The sequence below is a fragment of the Cavia porcellus genome, unplaced genomic scaffold, assembly GCF_034190915.1.
Source record: "Cavia porcellus strain 051 isolate PalLab524CR breed Dunkin Hartley unplaced genomic scaffold, mCavPor4.1 scaffold_49, whole genome shotgun sequence".
Lineage (NCBI taxonomy): Eukaryota > Metazoa > Chordata > Mammalia > Rodentia > Caviidae > Cavia > Cavia porcellus.
The window spans coordinates 5,436,746-5,460,303 of NW_026947532.1; the positions used below are offsets into that span (position 1 = coordinate 5,436,746).

Below are 23,558 nucleotides of genomic sequence, written 5' to 3' on the forward strand. Positions count from 1 at the left end.
AATAACTAGGAGATTAGACCTAGTTAATGAAATAAATATGTCCCTTTATACTGATAATGCAACGGTAAAAAGCTATGCATAAACTAGTCCTGAGTAATTAAAAACAGAGCAGCAAGTCCACTACTTAAAGAAAGTCACAGTGAAAATTTGAAAGTGAGCCAGGTGTGGTGACTCACTCCTATAACCCCAGCACTGGGATACTGAGGCACAAAGATCTCTGTGAAGTGGAGGTCAGCCCGGCTACCTAGCAAGTTGAAGGCAGCCTGCACTGTAATGAGACCCTATCTCAAAAAAAGAAAAAGTGGGCCAGGGATTTAGCTCAGCGGCATAAGCCTGGCAAGTTCTAAGTTGTGAGTTCCATCCCCGGTACCAAAAAAAGAAGGAAAAAGTAACCATGCCTTTGTTAAAAATATAATTAGTTTCTTATTGTTCGATAAATCTTAATTAACAAAAATTAAACATTTTTATTTAAAATATTATTGTGGGACAACCCACTCTGGACCCCTTCTGTCTCCCTCTCTCAAGACAGAAGCTTTCTTTCTCTCAATTAATATATTCTGCTCTTAACCTCCGTTGTTCCTAAAATTCATTCTTCGATTTTAGAGAACACGAGCTCTTACCAGACATAGTAGGTCGGGAGTTTCATCCCCCTGTATCATTTGGAGGTCTTCCACCGAGATCACTTGATGGAAACTTAAAGCTGTGTGCATACCAAGATAAAAATGCCTGGTGTCTATCAAGGGCCTCTACACAGGATCTCTGTGGAAGTACCTCTGCCTGCTGTTCAAACACTGCAACCCTGTTCAGCCTGAAGCGGCTAGATCGTCTTCTGCCCATTACCGTAACAGGAAGTTCGGGATACTTCTTTTTTTTTTTTTTTTTTTTTTTGTCTTTTTCATTTTTATCGGTACCGGGGATCGAACTCACAACTGCCTGCTTGCAAGGCAGGCGCTTATGCCACTGAGCTAAATCCCCAGCCCCGCCCCCCCCTTACTTCTTCAGAGGGGAGATTGTTGCAGCCAACTGAGTTAGTTAAAAATATTGTAGGCAGTGAGACAGGGCATGGAGCCACTGCAGACAACTGGCAACTGCGGGGGAAGAGGGGGACTGATGCCTCTTGCCATGGGCCAGGCTTCAACGCAAAAGACCAAACAAATGCACCCATATCCTGAGGACTGATACCTAAATAGTTCCTATCCCCCTCGGAAAGTCATAGCTCTGTAAGAATGCCCGATTTCGCTGGGGATTTAGCTCAGCGGCATAAGTGCCGGCCTTGCAAGCAGTCAGTCGCGAGTTCGATCCCCGGTACCGATAAAAAGGAAAAAGACCAAAAAAAAAAAAAAAAAGAATGCCCGATTTCTACATGACTCCCTTCCCCATCTGTCCCTAATGTAATCAATTTTACCTGAACTACTACTGATCTTATTGGCTAACTATAGTTATGTCCCACCTCATGACCATCTGCCTTGTGAGCTCCCAGTCTACCCCCATCTTGAATCCGTGGTTTTTATTCCATAAAAGTCCCTGGAAAAGATAAAGTCCTTGGCAACCTGCTCAGGACCCCTTCTGTCTCTCTGTCACAAGACAGAAGCTTTCTTTCTCTCAATAAATATATTCTGGGGCTGGGGATTTAGTTCAGCAGCATAAGCGCCTGCCTTGCAAGCACGCAGTCCTGAGTGTGATTCCTGGTATCCTCCCCCCAAAAAAAGAGGTAAATATATTCTGCTCTTAAAAAAAATAAAGTAAAATAAAATGAAATATTACTGTGGTCACGTAATACACGAGGCCTGGGTAATCCCCAGCACCATAGAAATAAAATAGATAGGAGCCAGGGATTTAGCTCAGCGGCATAAGCACCTCCCTGGCAAGCGCTAGGTCGTGGGTTTGATCTTCAGCACCAAAAAAAAGGATAAATAAAATGTTTAGTAAGTTTTTGTCCTAAACTGGGCATAGTGGCGCACGCCTGTAATGCCAGCACTCAGGAGCCTGAGGTGGAAGGATCTCCTAGTTCAAGACTAGCCTGGGCTACAAAGTGAGCTTAAGGCCAGCCTGAACTGCATAGCGAGACCCGGTCTCAAAAAAGACCAAAAAAAAAAAAAAAAAAAAACCGAAAAAACAAAAAAAAAAAACAACTAAGCATACAAAATCAACATTAAACAATTGAAAGCCTTTAATATTTAAATAAACTAGCTGAGAAGGAAATCAGAAAAACAGCTCCAATAAAATACTAACACCTGGGAATCAACCTAATGAATAAGGTTTAAGAACACTATGATGAAAATTACAGAATTCTGAAAAAAGAACTTAAAGACACTAGAAGACAGAAAGACTCCCAGATTCATGGGCTGGCAGAGTTAATACTTCTAACAAAGGCCCTGACAGCTACCGAGTCAATATAATCCCTATAAAAATCGCGACAACATTCTTTACAGAACTAAACAAAAAAATTTCTAAAATTCAAATGGAAACATCAAAGACCAAGAATAGGCAAAGCCATCCTAAGCAGCATCACAGAACGGGCACTTCCAGCCATTCCACACCCTGCTGACGGCCTGGTGGAAAGGGGGGCAGTAGCACTAGGAGAAAGCTAGTGAGCTTTTTGATGAAACCAAGGCATGAAACTGTCACCCCTGAATTGAAGAACGGACGCAGGTCCATTAACAACCATAGGCATGGACGTCAGCGTAACACACTTGTCAGAGCTGTGACGGTGACCCTCCGGGACACAGAGCCGGTCCAGCTGGAAGCATCGAGCAGCTTTGGAAGTAACCATCACTGTTTCATTTGGCCAGACAGCTCACCTTGGAGTACACTACTTGTGGTTGTTGAACCCGTGGCTGTGGCCGTGGCTCTGGGGGGGGGTCCAAGGCAACACTGCCTCTCCAGAGGACTGGGGTGGAAATGACGGGATACTTTTTGTAAAGTTTTTGTCAGTTTTTAATAAACATAAATGTGGAACAGAGTTGTCTCGTCTATTATCAAGTTTAATAGCTTGCTATGTACGTGATTAACACGGTGAGAGTGAATTAGTTCCTTTTTTTGGTTCTGTTTTTACTTATTTTCTTCTTTTTTTGGTACCTGGAATCAAAAGCAGGACCTTGTACTTGCCAGGCAGCTGCTGTGCCGCTGAGCTACATCCCCAGCCCATTTCTACTTTTTGTTTCATTTGGTTTTTGTCTTTTTCAGACAAGGTCTCACTATGGAGCTCAGGATGGCTTTGCACTCACTATGTAGCCCAGGCTGGCCTGGAACTTGTTAAGATTGTCCTGCCTCAGCCTCATGAATGCTGGGTTTACTCAGCTTTTTAAGGCGAATGAGGGGGAACCCAGGACCTTCATACTGAGCTACATCCTCAGCCTCTTTTGGTTTTGTTTTTTTCAATCTTGCTAAGTTGCTAAATTGCCCAAGAGAGACTCAAACTTACGACCCTCCTGCCTTAGTCTCCCAGAGTGCTAGGGTTACAGGTGTGCACCACTACAACCAGCTTTGTCTTTAATTTTTTGTTTGTTTTTGGTCTTTGATATTTACATTGAGGTTTTTCTTTCACAGCGATTATACACCTTTCTATTTCACATGCATTGTACTGGCTGTTCTCATGCCATTGTGTGGAACCTGACCACAGATGAAATAAGTGTCAGTGTTTCAGAAATTAAAGTTCTTATGGGATGGGTCTCAAACTGACTTTCCTCTTCTTGGGTTAACTAAAAATATCAGTATGCATTACAGGTTCATCACTATCTTCTTCAGAAGCCAGCAATTTTGTTGTCAGTAAATGTTTTTGTTTCTTTTGCTTTTCTTATAGGTTCTCAATAAATTATAATTTTATGTTTTTTTTAAAAAGGTGTCCACTACATTCCATTAAATGAAATGTCAGTTTAGAAAATAGTATATATGGCAGTGCTGATTTTTTACTTAAAAATGTGAGATAGGGTCTTGCTATGTAACCCAGGCTGGTCTCAAATTCATGGTGATCCTCCTTCCTCAGCCTCCCTGAGTGCTGGAATTACAAGGGTACACCATCATGCCCAGTAAAATTATACTTTTTTAAAGAGAAAAAAAAAAGCAAACAAATAACAAAACAGAGTTTCAAAACAGGTTAGTAGGACAGTTATGATAATGAACACATTTTTTATTACCTTCCAAGTAGTAAAATTGTATTTGAGTGCAGAGATATAAAGAAATTGTCTACAATGGTGTTCATTTCACTGTTTAATCCTTTCTGGAGATGAGATGATAAGCATATTTTTCTTTTCATGCAGGAGTATTGTTTGACTTCTGCTATTAAGAAATATTTCTAACTAAAAGAAATTAAGAAATACTATAAGAAGCTGGGCATGGAAAAAAAGAAGACGAAGAAGAAGCTGGCGTACACCTGTAATCTCAGCATTCAATAATCGACCTGAGTTTGAGACCAGCCTGGGCTACACAAACAAGTTCAAGGCTAGTCTGCAATACATAGCAAGACCCTGTCTCAAAAAACAAACAAAACAAAACATAAAAAAACTGACTGGGCACCAATTACCTATAACCCACAGCTGAGATTGGAGCTAACATCAAAATTAAAGAAAAACAAGCCTGAGCTAGCTTATTTTGGAGGCGGGGTGGGCAGCGCTGGAGACTGAAAACCCAGGGTCTGCATACTGAACTACACTCCAGCTCTTTTTTTCATGTTGAGACAGGGTCTTGCTAAGCTGTCTGGGCTGAGCTTGAATGGGCTGAGCTCAAACCGAGTCCTCCTGCCTCAGCCTCCCAGAGTGCTGGGATAATAGGTGTGTGCCACCAAGGCCAGACTAATTCACTTTATTGTTCATTCATCTTCTAACTCCAAAAAAGCTTGGGTACCAAGTGAGCTTTTTCTGCCTTCATTTTTGGAACTTAAAAGTCTCTAGCCAGCTGTGATCCCCAGAGGAGACTGACAAGATCACTAGTTTGGGGCTGGGGATTAGCTCAGCAGCAAAAGTACCTACCTGCCTGGCACGTGCACAGACCTGAGTTCAATTCCTGGTACCAAAAAAAATAACAAATAAAAATCACTACTCCGACTTAAGACTAGCCACAGACTAGACGTCTTTGCTTTCTTATACTCAACAAATCCCCAACCCTTCATTTAGTTAATTTGAGACAGGGTGTCCCTAAATTGTCTAGGTTGGGCTCAAACAACCCTCCTGCCCCAGCCTCTCAAAGCACAGGGGTTACAGATATCACCACCATGCCTGGCATTTTCTTTTTCAAAGAAACATCTTGCTACTAAACAAGATTTGAGTAACACAACTTATTTATTTACTACTCAAAAAAAAAAAAACCATTAAACAAAAACCTGGGCTGGCATGTAGCTGTGGAGTGCTTGCTTAGTTAACCCCATTCAAGGCCCTGAGTTTAGTTCCCGGCACCACAATAAACACACAAAGCTCTGTATTAGAAATTAAAATTCTTGGGGCTGGGGCAATGGCTGAGTGGTAGAGCTCTTGCTTTGCATGCATAAGACCCTGAGTTCAATCCCCAACAAAAAAAAAAAAGAAAAAGAAAAGAAATCAAAATTCTCAGTGATATGTTAATTTACTTGAGTTAATCATTTTTCAATGTATACATATATCAAAATATCATGTACAATTAAGTATACGCTATTTTGTAATTTTTTCTTGATACACCTGAGTGGGAAATAAAAATAGAAAAAGAGGGAAATTCTCAATGGCAAAGCCATGTTATAGTCTCTTCCTTAAAAGGTGACCCCAAAAAAGGTGGCAAAAATGTTTCTCTTTCTTTTTTCCGCGGGTGCTGAGATTAAAGCTAGGGCCTCATACATGCTAATCACACTCTCTGCCAGTGAGCTACACCCCTAGCCCAAAAAATGAATTTTTGTTGAGAATAGCCAACATTTACTCAGCAGGTATGCTAGCCCTGTGCTCCACAGTTTAACTCCTTATTTAACATTAACAACTCATGAAACAAACACTGTTAGTCTCATTCCTGTTATCTCATTAGAAAGCAACTGTTTGGAACTGGCTAAGTAACTTGCTAGAGAGACAGTTCATCTATAAGGGAGCGGGCTTAACTTGACCTAACCAAGAGACTACAGGTCTCGCGCTGAGCCCAAGAACGTACCCGGCCACAAGCGAAGATGGTGGTGTAGGCAAACCTTCCTGCTCTACAGTGCAGGCCCTCACCACACAGACACAGACACAGACACAGACATACACGGCAGGCACACGCTGGCCGCTCAGTAAAACATTTGTCAAATCAAAATGGCGAGTATTTCTCTACCAGACCTGTCATCGACTTGGAATGGAATAATTAAAAACAAGTAATAGTACTTTATGTAGCGGTCCTAAGCGGAGGCAGAAGGAATGAGAAACAGTAGCGCATCAGGAAGAGAATCTTCTATTGATCCGACTCTGCTGAAGAGGATGAGCTGTGCCCGTATTGTTCGGACAGGTGAAGGCAGCGGGTGTCTTGGGCTCCCGGTGAATGATTTGGGGAAGACAGTGCGCAATGTGGCAATGTATGTACCATTGCTGCCCTGATTGATGTACTTTAAAATTTTGTGGGTTTTTTCTTTTTTTCTATGTTTAAATAAATCAGATTTGAAGAAAGAAAAAACAACAAGGAAGGGAATCTTTGTGGAAGTAAGTGGTAATAGTTCAATACCTAGGGCCAGAGATTTAGCTCAGTGGTATAAGTGCCTGCCTGGCAGGCATGAGGCAGTGAGTTCGATCCCTCCAAAAAAGTAGTTCAATGCCTACATATTTACTCTACTGAGAATAACAGGGATATAAAGAAATCTAAGACCTTGATGAGCCTCATAATAATGAAGGATACCAAATGCATACTATGCAATCAGCAAAAAGAAAGAAAGTATTACAGGGTACAACACTAACTATGTAGAACATACAGAACGGAGATCACCGGCAACAGAGGAAAGGCTGCACTGAAACTGGGACATGAAGGTTTGAACAAATGGGTTTTTTTGTTGCTGTTGTTTTTGTTTTTTCTGAGATAAGGTCTCACTACCTAGATGTAGTTCAGGCAGCCCCTGAAATCACTATGTAGTTGAGGTCGGTCTCTAACTCATGGCGATCTCAGGCACTGGGAGTGCTACAAATAGGCATGTGACAGCTCCCCCACTTGCCAGAACAAATGATCCTTAAAACACAAAGACAGCTGCAACTGTGATGCCTAATCTAAAGATTCAGGCGAACGGGGCTGGGGATTTAGCTCAGCGGCATAAGCGCCTGCCTTGCAAGCAGGCAGTCGTGAGTTCGATCCCTGGTACCGATAAAAAAAAAAAAAAGATTCAGGCGAACATCTTCTATATATTTAAAAAGACATTAATTATGGGCCACAGCATCTCTCATTCATTTGCACAATAAATAAATGTGGGCTAAGTATTTGGGGGAAAAACTCAGGCACAGAAATTAACTTGCTTCAGAATTTTATAAGTAGTATCCGGCCCAGTGTTCCAGCAGACAACCTGGAACCACATTTCTAAAACAGGTGGCATACTGAACACTAACACCCTCTTCACAGCTTCGGGATATACCTGTCTGGAACCCTTGGGTAGAAGCTACTGGTAGTAATAATTTAGAACTGAGACCTCTTAGAGAAAGCTGAGACTGTCAAACTGCAGAGGTAACACTTTTGACAAAGTTATATTCCACGTGACATAAAAGCAGCCACTGCCCACAGCTCTCTGGTATAAACTGAGATTTAAGCTCAACAGCAGAAGCTTTTAAACTGCAATTCTATTTGTTAGCACACCCAGGCCAGACTACAAATACATTCAATAAAGACACCCAGAACTCCAATACTGTACTGTATTCAAACTTTCTTCTGGGCCCTCAGTGACCTTCCCAAAACTGAGTAACTTACGAGGATTATGTCATTTTGATTATTCCATTAATGTGGCCCAAGAACAACTTGCTTCACAGCCACCTCTATTCTGAAAGGGTCCCACATTTGGAGAAACAGGACAGCAAAATGATAGGTCATCTGCCTGAGGTCAACTACAAATCAGAGGGCATCAGGAATGGAATGAAAAGTGTTCTTAAGAATTTTCCTAATCTCTAAGCATTTCAAAGAAAAGGCCCTGCTCAGAAAGTGCCTTAGAACATGCCTTCCAGCACTACAAGAAAATAAAAATCAGGCAGACCAGTAATCCCAGTAGCTGGAAGGCTGAGGCCTGAGGCTAGAGTTCCAGCCCAACCTAGGCAATTTAGTGAGACCCTGTATTAAAAAGGGGAGTGGGGGGAGACAGTAACAAAAAAAAACCTGGGGATACAACTGAGTTCGATCATCCCCAGTAGCGGTGGGAAGCATGACTGATAGAAGATGGAAAAGCAAGCAAATCTGACTTCCAGTTGAGAAGCAAAAGAAGTGACACCAGGTAAGATGGGGGATATTTACCTGCTGTTATGGGTGTTTAGAGGACAGTGATAAACAAGACCAATAGAATACGGAAACACAGAGGTAGAAACAGGACATGTTAGTAGGCCTGTGACAAGACATTTCTTCAAGCTGAAGCAGACAGATGAGGACGTGGTTCCAGCTGTGGCAGAGCCTCCGATCTGAGCCTCACTTCACCCCGGGACTACCTAGACGCGGGCTTTCTGAGTCATCTTGTAATAGAAGGCGCCGCTCGGGGGCGGCGATAAATGAATGAGAAAACGCCTGGAAAGCGCTGCTCCGGCATCGGGCGCTGGTGTGCGCTCTCGGAGAGCGACGTCTTTTCAGTAATTCATCTCCACCTCCCTAAAGCCGGGAACTGCGCTCCGGAGTCTCCGGGAGGAGGTGGGCAAGTCGTCCGACTGAACGCACGAATGGAAAAGGAAAAAGAAAGGTGGGACGCGCGGCGGGTGGAGAACACCGCGGGGACGGGAGCAGGTTTCCCGACCAAGGCCCCGGAGAGGAGCTGGGGCGCGGGGAAACCACCGATCGCCTGGCGGGAGCGGGAGGCTGCGCGGGGGCTGGGTCTGCGAGGAGGTGCAGGTGGGACGTCAGAGGACTCGTGGAGGCGGAAGGAGGTAAGGGGATCTGACTGAACAGCCAGGAGGTCGGCGCCGAGGGGACGGGGACAGCAGCGGGCCCCCCGGGACAAGTGTCCTCAGAGCCCCGCGCGCGCGGACCGTTTGGACGTAACCGCCTTGCATCTCGGCAACCGTACCCTCGCCCAGGGCTCGTCCCGCCACTGCCGCGACATCTCGCTCCCCACTCCCTTCCAGTCCCCACTCAGTTTGCAACCCACGCCTTTCTGCCACCCCGGCCGACGCGGCCCGCTCCGCACCTCACACAGAACTCGTCGGCCTCCGCCGCCATCTTCACGCGCGCGAGCGCGCGCGTACCCTAGCCCCGCCCCAGACGTCACGGCCACGTGACCGCGAGGCGCTGGACTAAGACTGTGGTCGTGGTTTCTGATCACGTGACTATGGCGCAGAGCCGGGCTAAGATGGCGCTGCCCAGGGAGGTGAGTAGTCTGCGGCGGGGGCGGTGGGTTCTCTGAAGAGCGCGAAGGAGTGGCGACGTCTGCACTGTTGGTTGCAGGCGGTGGAAGGGGACGGCGCCAGCTCCCAGGTCTCAGTGAATGAACTGCTGCAGCACTCCCTCGAAGCTGGAGAAGGTTGCAGGTTGGGTCCGCTTGGCCGGGTGAGGGACCCAGAAGTGGAGACGTCCCTAAGTCACCGGCTTCCCCAGAGCGTCAGTCCGTAAGCTATGACCCGAGAGTGCCCGGCCCCAGCCCGGAAGCCCGGGGCTCCACCGAGCGGGCCGGTACTGGCCGAAGCTGCGGTGGTGTTCGCAGTGGTATTGAGCATCCATGCCGCCGTGTGGGACCGCTACTCATGGTGCGCCGTGACGCTCGCGGTGCAGGCCTTCTACGTTCAGTACAAGTGGGACCGGCTGCTGCAGGAAGGCAACGCTGTCTTTCAGTTCCGAATGTCCGCAAACAGCGGCCTGCTGCCCGCTTCCATGGTCATGCCTTTGCTTGGGCTGGTCATGAAGGAACGCTGCCAGGCTGCGGGGAACCAGCACTTCGAACGCTTTGGCGTCGTGGTGGTGGCCACCGGCATGGCAGTGGCCCTCTTCTCTTCGGTGTTGGCGCTGGGTATTACTCGCCCGATGCCCACCAACACCTGTGCCATCTCAGGTTTGGCCGGAGGTGTTATCATTTATATCATGAAGCACTCGCTCAGCGTGGGTGAGGTGATCGAAGTCCTAGAAGTCTTACTGATCTTTGTTTATCTCAACATGATCCTGTTATACCTCCTGCCCCGCTGCTTCACTCCTGGGGAGGCCCTGCTGGTCTTAGGTGGCCTCAGTTTTGTCCTCAACCAACTCATCAAGCGTTCTCTGACCGTAGTAGAAAGCCAGGGAGACCCCATGGACTTCTTCCTGCTGGTCGTTGTGGTCGGGATGGTGCTCATAGGGATCTTCTTCAGCACCCTCTTTCTCTTCATGGACTCGGGAACCTGGGCCTCATCCATCTTCTTCCACCTCATGACCTGTGTGCTGGGTCTTGGCGTGGTCCTGCCCTGGCTGCACTGGCTGATCCACAGGAACCCCCTGCTCTGGCTTCTTCAGTTCCTCTTCCAGACGGAAACTCGAATCTACCTCCTAGTCTATTGGTTTCTGCTGGCTGTCTTGGCCTGCCTGGTGGTACTCTACCAGAATGCCAAGCGGTCATCTTCCGAGTCTAAAAAGCACCAGGCCCCTGCCATCACCCGAAAGTATTTCCACTTCATTGTGGTTGCCACGTACATCCCAGGAATTATGTTTGATCGGCCGCTGCTCTATGTGGCTGCCACAGTATGCCTGGCAGTCTTCATCTTCCTGGAGTATGTGCGCTACTTCCGAATCAAGCCCTTGGGCCACACTCTGCGGAGCCTCCTGTCTCTCTTCCTGGATGAACGAGACAGCGGGCCTCTCATCCTGACACACATCTACCTGCTCCTGGGCATGTCTCTTCCCGTGTGGCTCATTCCTAGACCCTGTGCACAGAAGGGCAGCCTGGGGGGAGCAAGGGCCCTAGCGCCCTATTCAGGGGTCCTGGCCGTGGGCGTGGGTGATACTGTGGCCTCCATCTTCGGCAGCACCATGGGGGAGATCCAGTGGCCTGGAACCAAGAAGACTTTTGAGGGGACCATGACATCTATATTTGCACAGATCATTTCTGTAGCACTGATTTTGATCTTTGACAGTGGAGTGGACCTCAACTACAGCTACGCCTGGCTTTTAGGGTCCATCAGCACTGTGTCCCTCCTAGAAGCATACACTACACAGATAGACAACCTCCTTTTGCCTCTCTACCTCCTGATATTGCTGATGGCCTAGCTCCTGCGCAAAAGCAGCAGTGAGGGAGGAAAAGGGAATGGGGAGGATGAATGGGCCGCACGCCAGCTCCCCACTTGGGCACAAAGAGCCAAAAGGTGGAAAACAGGTTTGGTTTTCAGGTGATTCAGACAAAATAAAAGGGCAGAGCTCTTCTGATTTTAGTTTTGCTGGTATTTATAAAAAAGGCCAGAAGAACACATACAACTAGTTACTGAGAGAACGTGGATATGCTGTAGAGGCCCCTTCTCTCTTGAAGCTTTGGGGTGGAGGCTGGAACCAGAGCATAATGGTTAGTGCTTCACATTCTGGTCAGAGTTCTTGGCCACGTCAGTCCTGACCGTGTGACCATAAAGCAAGCACTTAACCAGTCTGAGCCTCAGTTGTCCTGTCTTAAGACAGATCAGCCTGACCTGGTGTGACATATCTGGCCTATGGCCCACCCCTGCCAATGATCAGTAAGGAAGACGCACTGTTGCTCAAGACAAGTCCCAGTCTGAGCAAAAAGCCAAGCGCGACAAGAGGTTTGATGGGTTGTGCTTGGAAACCAGAGTGACTTTTTTTTTGGTCTTTTTCCTTTCTATCGATACTGGGGATCAGACTCAGGACTGCCTGCTTGCAAGGCAGGCGCTTATGCGGCTGAGCTAAATCCCCAGCCCAACCGGAGTGACTTTTACTCTCTTAGCTTGGCTTAGAGGGAGACTTGGAGGAGGGAGCTGGGCTGGATGGTTCTACCCACTTAGGGCGAGGGAGCTCAGATCCAGCGCCCCGCCCTGACCCTGCTGCCTGGCTGACAGTGCTGGTGTAGAAAGATGGACCAAAGAGCTTCTTGTCAAGGGTCCCTCCTGAGACCCTTCCACGTTTCCAGTGCTATCCAGTGCTTGTCTCTGGACAGATGTATCGCACTCTGAGCCCACTTCCCCAGCACAGCCCTCAGGGCCTGTGCAGAGCTGGGCAGAAGCCATGAACAGGTGACCCTTTGGCACCCCTGGAAAGTAGCCTAGCAAGATCCCCGAGGCTAGACCTCCCAGTCTGTTGGGAGGGGCTAAGAACTTGGGCCCAACAAGGCCAAAAGCCAGAGGCAGTGCTCTGGGGAGCAGGGAATCACTGCCAGGTCCTTCCCTAGGAGAGAGGAGAGACACGAGTTCCTTTGGGGTTTGGAGGCAACTTAAGCCTTTTCTCCCAGGCTTTGGGGCAGCTAGCTGTTGGGGAGAGAACACTGGTTATGCCCACCAGCCACCTGACTGCCCTTGGGGAAGGGCTGTCTGCTGTGGGCCTTATAGTGGGTGGAGGATAATAAGCCAAGGGCACCAGCATGACCACAGAGCCTAGGCAGATGATAGGAATGAGGACAGGGTGTACACTGGGTCTCTAAGGAGCAAGCTCTGGGCAGCAGTCACCACGCTAGAGAGTGGGCCCAGGGTCATTAGTGGCCAGTTGCCTGCTCATTCATAAAGATCTAGATTATTGGGGCTGGGGATTTAGCTAAGTGGCATAAGCACCTGCCTTTTAAGCAGGCAGTCGTGAGTTCGATCCCCAGTACCGATTATAAAAAAAAAGAAAAAGTTAAAAAAAAAAATTAGGTTATTATGTGAAATCTCCCAATTAAAGAAACATTTTGCCAGGTGTGGTGGCACACACCTGTAATCCCAATGCTTGGGAGGCTGAGACAGCAGGATTATTGAGTTTGAGGCCAGTCTGAACTACATAATGAGATCTTGTCTCCAAAAACCAAAACCAAATAAATAAAACATTTTGTGGGGCATAGTGCACACCTTTAATCCCTGGGAGGATCACATTTGACCCCAGCCTGAGCAAGTTAGCAAGACCCTGTCTCAAGGGCTGGGAATATAGCTCAGTGTGAAGGCCCTGAGTTCAATCCCTACTACTGGAAAAGGAAAAAACCCACAGTCTTGCTGAGGCTTGAACCCTGGGGCTTATACATCCTGGACAAGTACTTTACTTTTGTGCTACACTCTCCCTCCCAGAAGATATTTTTCTATAGCTGAGGCCCAGATCAAACACATCTGTGGCTTGCAATCTACCAGCTTTCGATCTCTGGCCTGGCTGAACAGGTTTGGGGTTTGGTAGCGGTCCAGGTAGCCTACCCAGCATGCCCTAGAAGGAGGGGCCCCCAGGGCCCTGAGAGAGGCAAGACCTGGCCTGAGGCCTAAGGGCTGTGGTCCCCTCTCCAGCAGAGTAAGAGGCACGGGCAGGGTGAGCTCAGGCCTGGAACTGGCTGGGCCAGGTCACTTGCTGGTCCCCTGACCCAGTCCCTTTGACCACAGGGCCAGCGAGTGTACCTGACCCAGCCAGTGGGGATTCAGCATAGCCACACTCAGCCCTGGGTAAAAGTAACTGGAAGCTATTCAAGTCATGTAAAATAAGGCCCAACACACTAACACACTCTAATGCTAGCACTTGGGAGGCTGAGGCAGGAGGATGGCTGCAGATTGTATGTTAGCCTGGGCTACAGAATGAGACTAGAAAAAAACAAAAAAGCATGGGAACCAGGCCAGGCTGGGCTGGGGACAACAGATTTCCACTAGGCCGCCATCTGGAGAGCAGGGCTGCTTGGTACAGAAGGATCCAAGGGGGAAGCTGCCTTCAGAAATCGCTTTTATTGTCTTACAATGCCTCCATCAGAGTTCCACGTGAGAGACCGCTGAAACCAGCTTGGGGCGCCCACCCCCTGCAGGGGGCGGTTGTGCAGGGACATGGGATGATAGACAGAGCTCTTGGGAAGCCCACCTGCCTTCTGTCTGCAGGGCTGAGGGGCAGACACTGGCACAGGGAGGTGCAGTGGGGAGACACCACTCCTGTGGCTGCAGCCCTCGGGTCTGGAGGTGACAGCCCTGCCCTGCAAGGCCTTCAGGTGTACAGCCGTGGGAAGGGCAACTTCGCAGTCGGCTGGAGCCTGCAAAAGATAGAGAAGGTGACCTTATGAAGTCAAGACCACCACTACCAGAGCTCCCTGGAGGACCTGGGACACACACACACACACACACACACCGGCCACCTACCAGTTCTCTGGGCTCCAGACAGTGCCCTCTGCCTCCATCAGATGGACCGTGTAGGCATGGCGTGATCGGTCTGAGAGGTTCTGCGTGCTCTTGTGCACCACTTCCCCGTGGATCAGTACCAGGCCACCTGGCGGGAGGTCACCAGCTCTGCAGCTCCACCTATCCCCATTCCATCCCTGAAAGCTTGGGTGCCTGCAGCCTGCGGTGTGGACGCTGGGGCCCTGGTCTTAGCTGAGATGGGCCCGACGGGAGAGGGCAGCGGCTCTAATGAGTGGGACCTCCAGGGACCCTTTCCCACGTGGAGGCGGGGGTCGCTGTTAGCCACGATGGTGAAGCCCCAGCGGCATGCAGGGCTGATTCGCTGTACCCTAGTCACCTCACTGCCTTCCTCACTTTCATGTGGGGAAACTGAGGCTCGCAGAGATTAAGTCATTTGCTCCAAGAAGCATCCTGTAAGTAGCAAAGTCTGGATTCTGGCCTGATCCAGAAAGTGTGCTGGTAACCACGTGGCTTCCAACTTCCGGTGCTTGGCCAGCGCAGCTCCCTTGTGGGGACCCTAGGAAGAGCCGCTAGGCTGCACAGATCCCTGGGCACAACCACCGCCCCACCTACCTCTCCGCACGGGCGTGGGCACAAACAGACAGTCGTCTCGCTCTGGCTCTGAGCCCAGGAAGCTGGTGCCGTCGGGGCTGCGGATGAACCTCCGCGCCACCCCACCTGCAGCCGAGAGGGAACCTCAGCCCCTCCGCCCTCCGGGGCCGCTCCAGGGCACTGGGCAGGGAGAGGTGGGCCGGGTCTCACAGGTGTGGGAGCCGGGGATGAACCAGAGGCAGCCGTTCTCCGGTGTGGCGTCCTCCAGCGCGATCCACAGGCCCACCACCCGGCCCAGCGGCTCCGTGTACAGGAAGGTGGCGTCCTGGTGCGGGAGGACTGCAGCAGGGCCAGGGAGGAGAGGAGCCAGTCCTTCGCCTGGCCTCTCCCCACCTTGTCTTGGTTCCCACTCCCTGATCCCCACGAGCCTTCCAGGCCAGGCTTCCCAAAACCAGAATCTTTTTTTATTTTTTATGTTTTGGTTTTTTGAGACAAGACCTCACTATATAGTTCAGGCTGGCCTCGAACTCCCAGCAGTCCTCCTGCCCCAGCCTCTGGAGTGTTGGGATGACACGCATGTGCCACCATACCTGCCTTCTTCCCAGGTAACTATCTGTATTCAGTGGGTTGGTTTGGAACTTAGGCGGTGATCCTCCTGCCTCAGCCTCCCAAGTACCTAGGACTGTAAATATTCACGACCATGCCCCACTCTTAACTGTATTTGCTAAACACCAATCTTTGAGAATCTGTAAGGTGTCTAGAAGAGGTGTCCAATGGCAGGAGCCTCAGAGGATTTGGGAGAGGACAGGCTGCAGGCGCTGGAGTGCTAGAGGTGGGCATCCTTTGGAGACCGCCTTCTGGGGGAGGGGTGCTCACAAGGAGAAACTGGCTTGTGGAAGGAAGGAAAGGGCTGCCAGTGAAAGTGCCCCAGGAGTCTGGAAAGGTGCAGTAGGGTGGGGACTAGCTCAGCAAAATGCATGTCAAATTAATCCTCCTAGGAGCTTGTTAAAAATCCAATTTTCCAGGGGCTGGGGGTTTAGCTCAGCGGCATAAGCACCTGCCATGCAAGCAGGCGGTCATGAGTTCGATCCCTGGTACTGATAAAAATGAAAAAGACAAAAAAAAAAAAATCCAATTTTCCTAACCAGACATGGTGGCCCAAGCCTCTCATCCCAGCACTTGGAGGCTGAGGCAGGAGAATCCCTGTGAGTCTGAAGCCAGTCTGGACTACATAGTGAGACCTTGTCTCCAAAAAAAATACAACAAAACTTTTTTCCCAGGCCCACAAGGATCTCCTGGCCTAAAATCTCAGTGCCTAGGGTTCTATTGTAAGTTAAAGCTTCCTGTCCAATTCCGGGACCACTGTGCCAAGGGCTCAGTGGCTCCAGGACTTGCCCACCCATGGTCCCACTCTTCTGCGCACAGCTTTCCCTGGCCCCGCAGCTGACTCGGCTCACCTTCACCCCCGATGCCTGGTTGCTGCAAGAGAGGAGAAGAGGCGGGTGAGGGCAGGGCCAGGCGGTAGGGGGCAGGCAGCTCTGACCCAGGCTCCAGGACACAGCCAAGGGCCGAAGCCCTGGCCACCAGGCCCAGGCCCAGAGCAGCACTTGGCAAGGGCACGAAGGGGAGCACTGGGGTTCCTGGTGCTGGGTCCTGCTATTCCCAGGGGTTCTGGGAGGCTTTTTAGAGGAGGTGGCCCCAACCTGGGCCTAGACAGCTGAGAGCAGGGCATTTTAGTGATAAATCCTGGGGACCCCCTTTCCTCCTCCTACCACCGTGTGTGTGTGTGTGTGTGTGTGTGTGTGTGTGTGTGTGTGTGTGTGTGGTACTAGGGATCAAGCCCAGGGTGCTCTAGCACTGAGCTATACTCTTTTTCAGCTTTATTTTGAGACAGTCTTACTAAGCTGTCCAGGCTGGCATTGAACTTGTAAGCCTCCTGCCTCAGCCCAGCTCCTACCCCCAAATTTTAACTGAGTAGCAACAGAGTGCTAGGCACCTCAGTCGGAGACCAACTCTCCATATCTCCCAACAACTTCATGATTCCAGAAGCTTTGGCTCATTAGACAAAGGGGCTTCTATTTTCTCTTGTTGAGAGAGGATCTCTAAATGTAGTTCAGCCTGGCCTTGAACTTGTGGTGATCCTCCAACCTCAGCCTCCTGAATGCTGGGGTTACAGGCACCACTGAGTCCAGCCTTACACAAAGGGGCTCTGTATGAGCCCATTTCACAGGGGAGAAACTGAGGCCTGGGGAGGACACAGAGCTCACCTTGAAGATGTACATACTCTGCACCACCACTGGCTTCTGCAGGCCCAGACTTCTGGCCAGGTCCTAGAAGGGAGCAGAGAGGACCCTGCTAGCCTGGCCCTGGACACATTCAGCCCCCCTTGCACCCTGGCCCCTTTCCACCCTGCTCCACTCACCTGCACCTTGGGAGAGTGTGTGACACTCTTGAAGACAGGGTCCTGGGCATGCAGAGCTGTGGGACAGAGCAGGGAACAGGCCAGTCCTGTGCCCCTCCCATACCCTCAGCACCAGGCTGATGTTCTCACCCCTTTTGGGGGCAGAAGCTTTATGGTTTTGGAGACCAGGTCTCTCCATGTAGCCCAGGCTGGCTTCAAACTCACAGTGACCCTCCTGCCTCAGCCTCCTGAGTGCTTCGATTACAAGTGTGTTCTACCATGTCTGACTCAGGAGCATTAAACTTTTTACTTATTTATCTCCAAGTAATGGGCTCCACACACCTTCACCACCACCACCCCCCCCCCCAGGACCGCATTCTCTCCCTGACCTTCGGGCCATCAGGGAGCTTGTTGCAGGTCAGACTCCAAACCCTCAGAGGACCAAGAGTCCCACAGGGCTGTCGAGGGTAGCCAAAAGTGATAGCCCCTTCCTCTCTGTGACCTCAGGGAATCATTTCTTTGGGGGGGGGGGGCAAGGGAGACCACGAATTAAACTCAGGACCTTGCGCTTGTCAGGCAGGCGCTTCGCTGCTGAGCTAAATCCTCAGCCCCCAGGGAACCATTTCTGTCCTGTGAGCCTCAGTCTCCCGCTCTGTGAAATGAAGTGAGGACGCCGGCCTGTCAGGGCGGCCCAGGAGCCCAGCCGCAGTGGCCCAGGGCGGGACATGCGGTGGGTACTCAGCAGTATCTGTATTGTTGTTATGAAAAGGGAGGGCTTAATGTTCGTAATGCTACTGCACGGCACACTTTGAAGTGGCTATGACCATAATGAAGTTAGATAGATTTTACCACAACTGATTTCATGACACAAATTCCCATTTGAAAGTAAGCAGTCCATAAGCCGAGTGTGGTGTGGACACTTGCACTTGGGGAAGCTGAGGCAGGAGGGTCGCTGTGAAGAGGCCACCCTCCCCACCCCGGTATAGAACTGGAACTCTGCAGACCTCGAGCTCCTGATCATCTTTCTGATACCCAGCTGCAGCTCACCATGGCCAATTTTGTTGATGGATTTTTCTGGGGGAACCAAGAACTCTCCTGTGGCACAAGGGACAGACAAGAGTGGAAGCGCTGGAGTCCAGCATCCCTCAGACAGCGGGCCTGGTGCCTGCCCAGCCCCAGGGAACAGATACACAGATCCAAGCTGAGCCCAAGGCTGCCCCCAGCCCTCTGTAGCGCCCAGCGCCAAACCTTTCTCGTTGAAAACATCTTTCTCGAAGAAGAAGTGAATCTTGTCCCCGCTGCTCAGGAAGTAGTCGGAGGCACCCTGTGGACGGCAGAGGGAAGGACTGAGCAACCTGGAGTCCAGGGAAGCGGGGAAGGGGGCCAGGTGCTGCCCCTCCAGAGGGCTGTGGGCACCCCTCCCCGCCCGGACCTCCCAGTCAGGCCCACTGAGGCACAGAAGCCTGAAGCACGGCCTGATCTGTGAACCCGGGAGTTCTTGGAAATCCTGGTCACACCTGTGCCTCAGTTTCCAGTGGGGCTGCATCCAGGTGAACATGGCATCACAGCACTTGTGTCAGCTGGATGTTTTCTTTTATTGTTTTGTTTTTTGACACAAGGTCTCACTATATAGCCCAGGGTAGCCTTGAACTCCTTGTGTTCCCCTGGAACTCACAGGCATCCTCCTGCTTCAACCTCCCCCGTGCTAGGATTACAGCTATGCTAGAATTACCCCATCTCAAAAAAAAAAAAAAAAAAAAAAATCAGAGTTGGGCATGTGGTTAGTTTAGCGGAAGAGCACTCCACAGGGCATACGTGGCTCTGGTCCACTTTACTTGCACCATGTCAGAAAGGAGAAGCACCCTCAGCCAAGCGGTCATCTGTATACCCTTGCTGCCCCTGGTCCCTGTGCATTCACAGAGGGCAGCCTGAAGGGCAAAGCAGAGCCCCTCGCTCCTCGGGGCCTTTAAGGGACCCGACTCTCTGGCCGCAGGGCCACTGTAGCCAGGAAGCGGGGCAGCTTCCCAATGAAAGGTGCTGTATCTCTCGTCTAGACTCCCTGGAATTCAGGGCTCTTGTAATTCCCTCTGTGCCCACTAGATGGCAGGAGCTCCTTGAGCGAGTGAATGAATCCAGCGAGCTCCAGGACTAGAGCTCCGCTGGCTGTGCTGGGGCCTGGGCTGTCAGGCAAAGTGGGTCTCAGACTTCCCAGGGAGCAGGGCCGGACACGAACCCACCCTTCTCAAACTGCACCAGGTCCTAGGAAGCAATCAGAGCTGCTAGTTTTTTCTATGTATGTATATATGCATGTATGCATGTATCTATTGAGACAGAGTCTTGCTATGTAGCCCAGGTAGTTCTGCCTCAGCCTCCTGAGTGCTGGGATAGCAGTCATGTATCCCCACAGTCTTCTAGATGGGGCTTTAAGAGGCACACACGGGCCCATCAGAATCACAGGGCCACTCTGGAATCCTGGCCACAAGAGAGAGTCTTTGTGGTCAGACAAAAAGAAGCACAGTGGGGACCTGAACAAGCACGGGTCGGTATCAGGAGCTGGGTTCGAATCCTGACTTTCAGTTACTGTGTGGTCTAGGAGAGCACTCTGAGGCTCCCCTTTGCCCCTTTTGGTGGGATAGGGATGGTTTCGCCTGCCGTATCCCCATGCAGTATGGAGAAAGGGGAGACCAGCCAGGTGTATGAGCTTGTGCTAGCCCACAGGCAGCTGGCCAAGCCCTCATGAGAAGCAGCCTCGGTCTCCAAGACCTCCGTTCCACACTGCCACCCCATGGGGGACCCGCTCCTCTCCTCCCTGGCCCACACCCACCTGGGCACGAAGCTGCTCCTCCTTCTGGGTGGTGAACACCGTGCGGCAGTGCTTGGGGACCTCCATCTCGGCCATGAGGGTGGCAATCCTCTGCTGCAGGGCCGCACACTCATCCAGAGACAGGAACCCTTCCAGCACCAGGAACCCATCGTCCTGGAACTGTGGTGGGAATGAGGCTGAGGCGGCCCTCTGCCTGTGACGGCCCCACTGCCCGTTGTGTGCTGTGTGTGCTTGTGTGTGCTTGTATGTGTGCGTGTGTGTGTGTGTGTGTGTTGAGACACGGTCTATGTAGCCAGGCTGGCCTGGAATTTACAGTGATCCTCCCGCCTCAGCCTCCTGGGCGGTGGGATCACAAGTGTGCTCTACCATGCCTGGTTCGTCCCTTATATTTGATCCCTGCCCTAAACCTAAAGCTGAGTAAGGGTGAAAGCAGGTGTCCTATGTACACTGAGTCCTGTGCCTGCCATGTGGTGTCTGGGGTCCCCACAGGAGCCATCGATATCAGCTGCTTGGGATTTAGGAGAAGGGGAAGGGCAGGTGGTTCCTGGCTGCTGTGTCCTCCCCTGGGCAGGTGTCATGTAGAAATACAGCCAGTAGGGCACCAGTGCTCACCCCGAGGACAGGTCACAGGCTCAGCACAGGGGTGAGGGGGGCAGGGGCAGGCTGCGAGAGCTAAGGGCCAGTGGGAAGGAAAAGGGTCCTAGGGTGGCAGCTATGAGGAAGTGATGCAGGATGCAGGGGGCTGGGGGGTGCACACCTGTCATCCCAGTGCTCAGGAGGCTGAGGCAGGAGGACTGCTGTGAATTTGACAGAGGACAGGAGAAGGCAGGCAGGAGGGCAGCAGGGACAGGGCCAGCGAAGGAGCGTGATAGGTGGGGGTTGCAGCACGTGGCTGGCTCTGATTTGGCCTCCCATTCTGAGGCTGTGACAGGGACAGGCAGGAGAGGGAGACTGTGTGCTCTGAGCAGAGCAGGATGGGGTCTCAGCACTCTTGGGCGTGGAATCCCTTTCTGGATGTACCAGGGCGTGGAGTCCATTACCCAGTTCCCGCCCCGCCCCAGCCCTGCAGGACACCTGACTGGGCCACCTCACCCTGAACACTGGAATGTTCAGGACCATGTGTGTGGGCCCTGCTGTCTCCAGGCAGCACTGCAGGTCAGACCTGAATCCTATCAGTGCCAGGATGAACACTGGCTCCTTGGGAACTGAGCCATCCATACAGACCGCATAACCTTGATCCAGTAAACACCGAAGTCAGACACCCCGTGTGTGTGTGTGTGTGTGTGTGTGTGTGTGTGTGTGTGTGTGTGTGCAGTGCACCAGGGACTGAGCCCAGGACTTTTATACTCCACACCATCCCAACCTTTTCTTTTTATCTCCAGGCAGGGGCTCACTAAGTTGCATAGCCTGAACTCAAACTTGCTGTTCTCCTGCCTCAGCCTCCCAGAATGCTGATAGGACTTCTCTTTTAAAATTGGGGAATAGCAGCAGGGTGTAGTCATGCACACTTGTATTCCCAACACCTGGGAGGCTGAGGCAGGAGGATCATTGTGATTTTGAGACCTGCCTGAGCTGCAAAGTGAGCTCAAGGCCAGCCTGAACTGCATAGAGAGACCCTGTCTCAAAAGTCAAAAAAGTTTGGGAATAGCCAATGTGGTGGTACATGCCTGGAATCCCAGTACCAGAGGAGGCTGAAGCGGGAGGATCGAAACTTTGAGGACAACCTAGGTAACTCTGAAAGATCCTTTGTCAAGCCAGGATCCCAGCACTAAAAATAAAGAAATGGAGGGTTGTGAAGGCAGCTCAGTGGCACAGCATTTGCTTAGCATATAGAGAGACTGGGTCGTCTCCAGCACCACACAGAAAGGGGGAAAACTAACAATAAGAAGCTGAAGTAACAGAGGAGCAAAGGCATGGTATTCAGGGGATTAGTTCAACAAAGTTCGGTTTCTCTGTCTGGAACATGACACAGCTGATAAAACCCCCACCATAGGCCCCTGATCCGGGCCCAGTGCCTGAGTGCTGGCGAGGCCTGTGGAAGGTGAGGCCTGTGGAAGGCCGTGGGTTCAACGCCCAGCCCTGCAGAGCTGGGAGACACATACCGCCCCAGGGCTGCACTCTGGATACATTGAGACAGGAAAAAACAAACAGCTGGCTATATGTGAGTGTTAGGCCAGGGTTTCCTCTCTGGCCCTCACTGTCCAGGGGCCAAGCAGCAGTGCCTGTGGTCTCCAAGTGCCAGCTTTTTCTTTCTTTTTCTTTTAAGGTTCTGGGGATTAAACCAGGGCCTTTGCACTGAGCTACCTTCCTAGCCTTTTTTTTCTTTCTTTTTGGTACCAGGAATCAAACTCACCACCTTGCGTTTGCTAGACAGGTGCATAAGCCATTGTGCTATATCCCTGGCCTTTTTGCTTTTCCTGGTGACAGTGTCTGGGTAAATTCCCTGGCTGGGATTAACGGCTAACACCACATACCCAACAAGCCTTTCTTATCCTGCTGGGGTGAGCTCCCCTCCCGCAGGCCTCCAGGTCTGGCCGGCCTGCCTCAAAGCTTTCAGCAGCACGTGCATACACTTCCGGGGCTCCCAGCCTCCAACGTGTGCTGTGCTTCCAGACGTTAGGGCCTGTACCTTCCAGGCGTTAGGGCCAGCACCTGGGGCTGTGCTTCCAGACGTTAGGGCCTGTACCACCCCCTGCAGTGCCTTCCTCTTCTGTGAAATGGCAGGGAGGGTGTGGGTTGAGTTTGGGGGGTTCCTGGAGACGCCCCCAGATGCCACTGTGACCCTCCCAGGCACACCCTGCAGGGCCCTACCTTCTGGAGCTGCAAGGGGCTCAGGCAGGCCATGGTGTCTCAAGGTCAGGGTGCAAAGAAGAAAGTTCTGAAGAGGAAGAACCTGAACCCGGAAGTCCCTTCCTGGGAGCACTTAACCCTTCAGGACCCGGCAGGACTCTGTCCCCCCCACTCAGCCCTCTGTTGGGGCTCCAGCCTTAACTCTGCCCCTGGATGAGGGCTGGGCCTCTGCCCTGGTGTCCCCAGCTAATCCAGGATTAGCCCTCTCTGGTCTCCTTTGTGGTATTTAATGACTTCCTGAGTCGCTTTCTAGAAACCACTCCTGGCTGGCAGCTTACCGATCGCCCAGAAATCGTGTTCCGGGGGTACCAGGCAAAGACAGTGATCTCAGTCTAGGGCCCACCACCGCTGGTGACCCTGACATGCCTGTCCTTCTCTGAGCCTCAAGTGAAGGAAAACAAGGCTTACAAAGTCCCCAAGACCGCAGGCATCATCTGGCTGTTGCAAATGGCCTGGGAGGATAGTCACAGTGGCTTTGCTCTCCAAGGCAGAAGAGCTCCTTGGGACAACTGTCTGGGCCTCTCTCAGTGCTGGCCTGCAAGCCTTCGGGCCC

The 23,558-nt window shown here is 51.1% G+C and overlaps 3 protein-coding genes across 7 annotated transcripts in view; 1 reads left to right on the forward strand and 2 right to left on the reverse strand.

Annotated features, from left to right (window-relative positions):
• Nup188 (nucleoporin 188) overlaps window positions 1–9,393 on the reverse strand; it is a 48,163-nt gene extending 38,770 nt beyond the window's left edge. For 3 of the 4 annotated variants that reach the window (XM_063244093.1, XM_063244094.1, XM_063244092.1), the window contains exon 1: window positions 4,968–5,122. In XM_063244093.1, coding sequence (XP_063100163.1) covers window positions 4,968–5,107 — 140 coding nt within the window. In that variant the 5' untranslated portion in view covers window positions 5,108–5,122. Of the gene's footprint in view, window positions 1–4,967; window positions 5,123–9,277 lie in introns of those variants that run through there. The other variant, XM_023565424.2, reaches the window with a different exon arrangement.
• Window positions 9,394–9,437: 44 nt separating this feature from the next.
• Window positions 9,438–11,475, forward strand: Dolk (dolichol kinase). The gene has a single exon (XM_003470617.5). The coding sequence runs from the start codon at window positions 9,703–9,705 to the stop codon at window positions 11,317–11,319; it is 1,617 nt and encodes a 538-aa protein (XP_003470665.1). The 5' UTR covers window positions 9,438–9,702; the 3' UTR covers window positions 11,320–11,475.
• A 2,443-nt stretch (window positions 11,476–13,918) lies between these two features.
• Window positions 13,919–23,151, reverse strand: Phyhd1 (phytanoyl-CoA dioxygenase domain containing 1). Of its 2 annotated transcripts, XM_003470619.4 has the most exons (11): window positions 22,967–23,151; window positions 20,156–20,314; window positions 18,580–18,655; window positions 18,379–18,426; window positions 17,353–17,408; window positions 17,198–17,260; window positions 16,388–16,409; window positions 15,141–15,269; window positions 14,952–15,056; window positions 14,340–14,466; window positions 13,919–14,233 (listed from the first exon to the last, which is right to left on the reverse strand). In XM_003470619.4, exons 1-11 carry the CDS (start codon window positions 22,997–22,999, stop codon window positions 14,188–14,190), a joined length of 864 nt encoding a protein of 287 aa, XP_003470667.1. In that variant the 5' UTR covers window positions 23,000–23,151; the 3' UTR covers window positions 13,919–14,187. The 2 variants fall into 2 exon arrangements, with proteins under 2 accessions (XP_003470667.1, XP_063100176.1); XM_063244106.1 differs by lacking the exon at window positions 18,379–18,426.
• Between the last annotated feature and the right edge of the window lie 407 nt (window positions 23,152–23,558).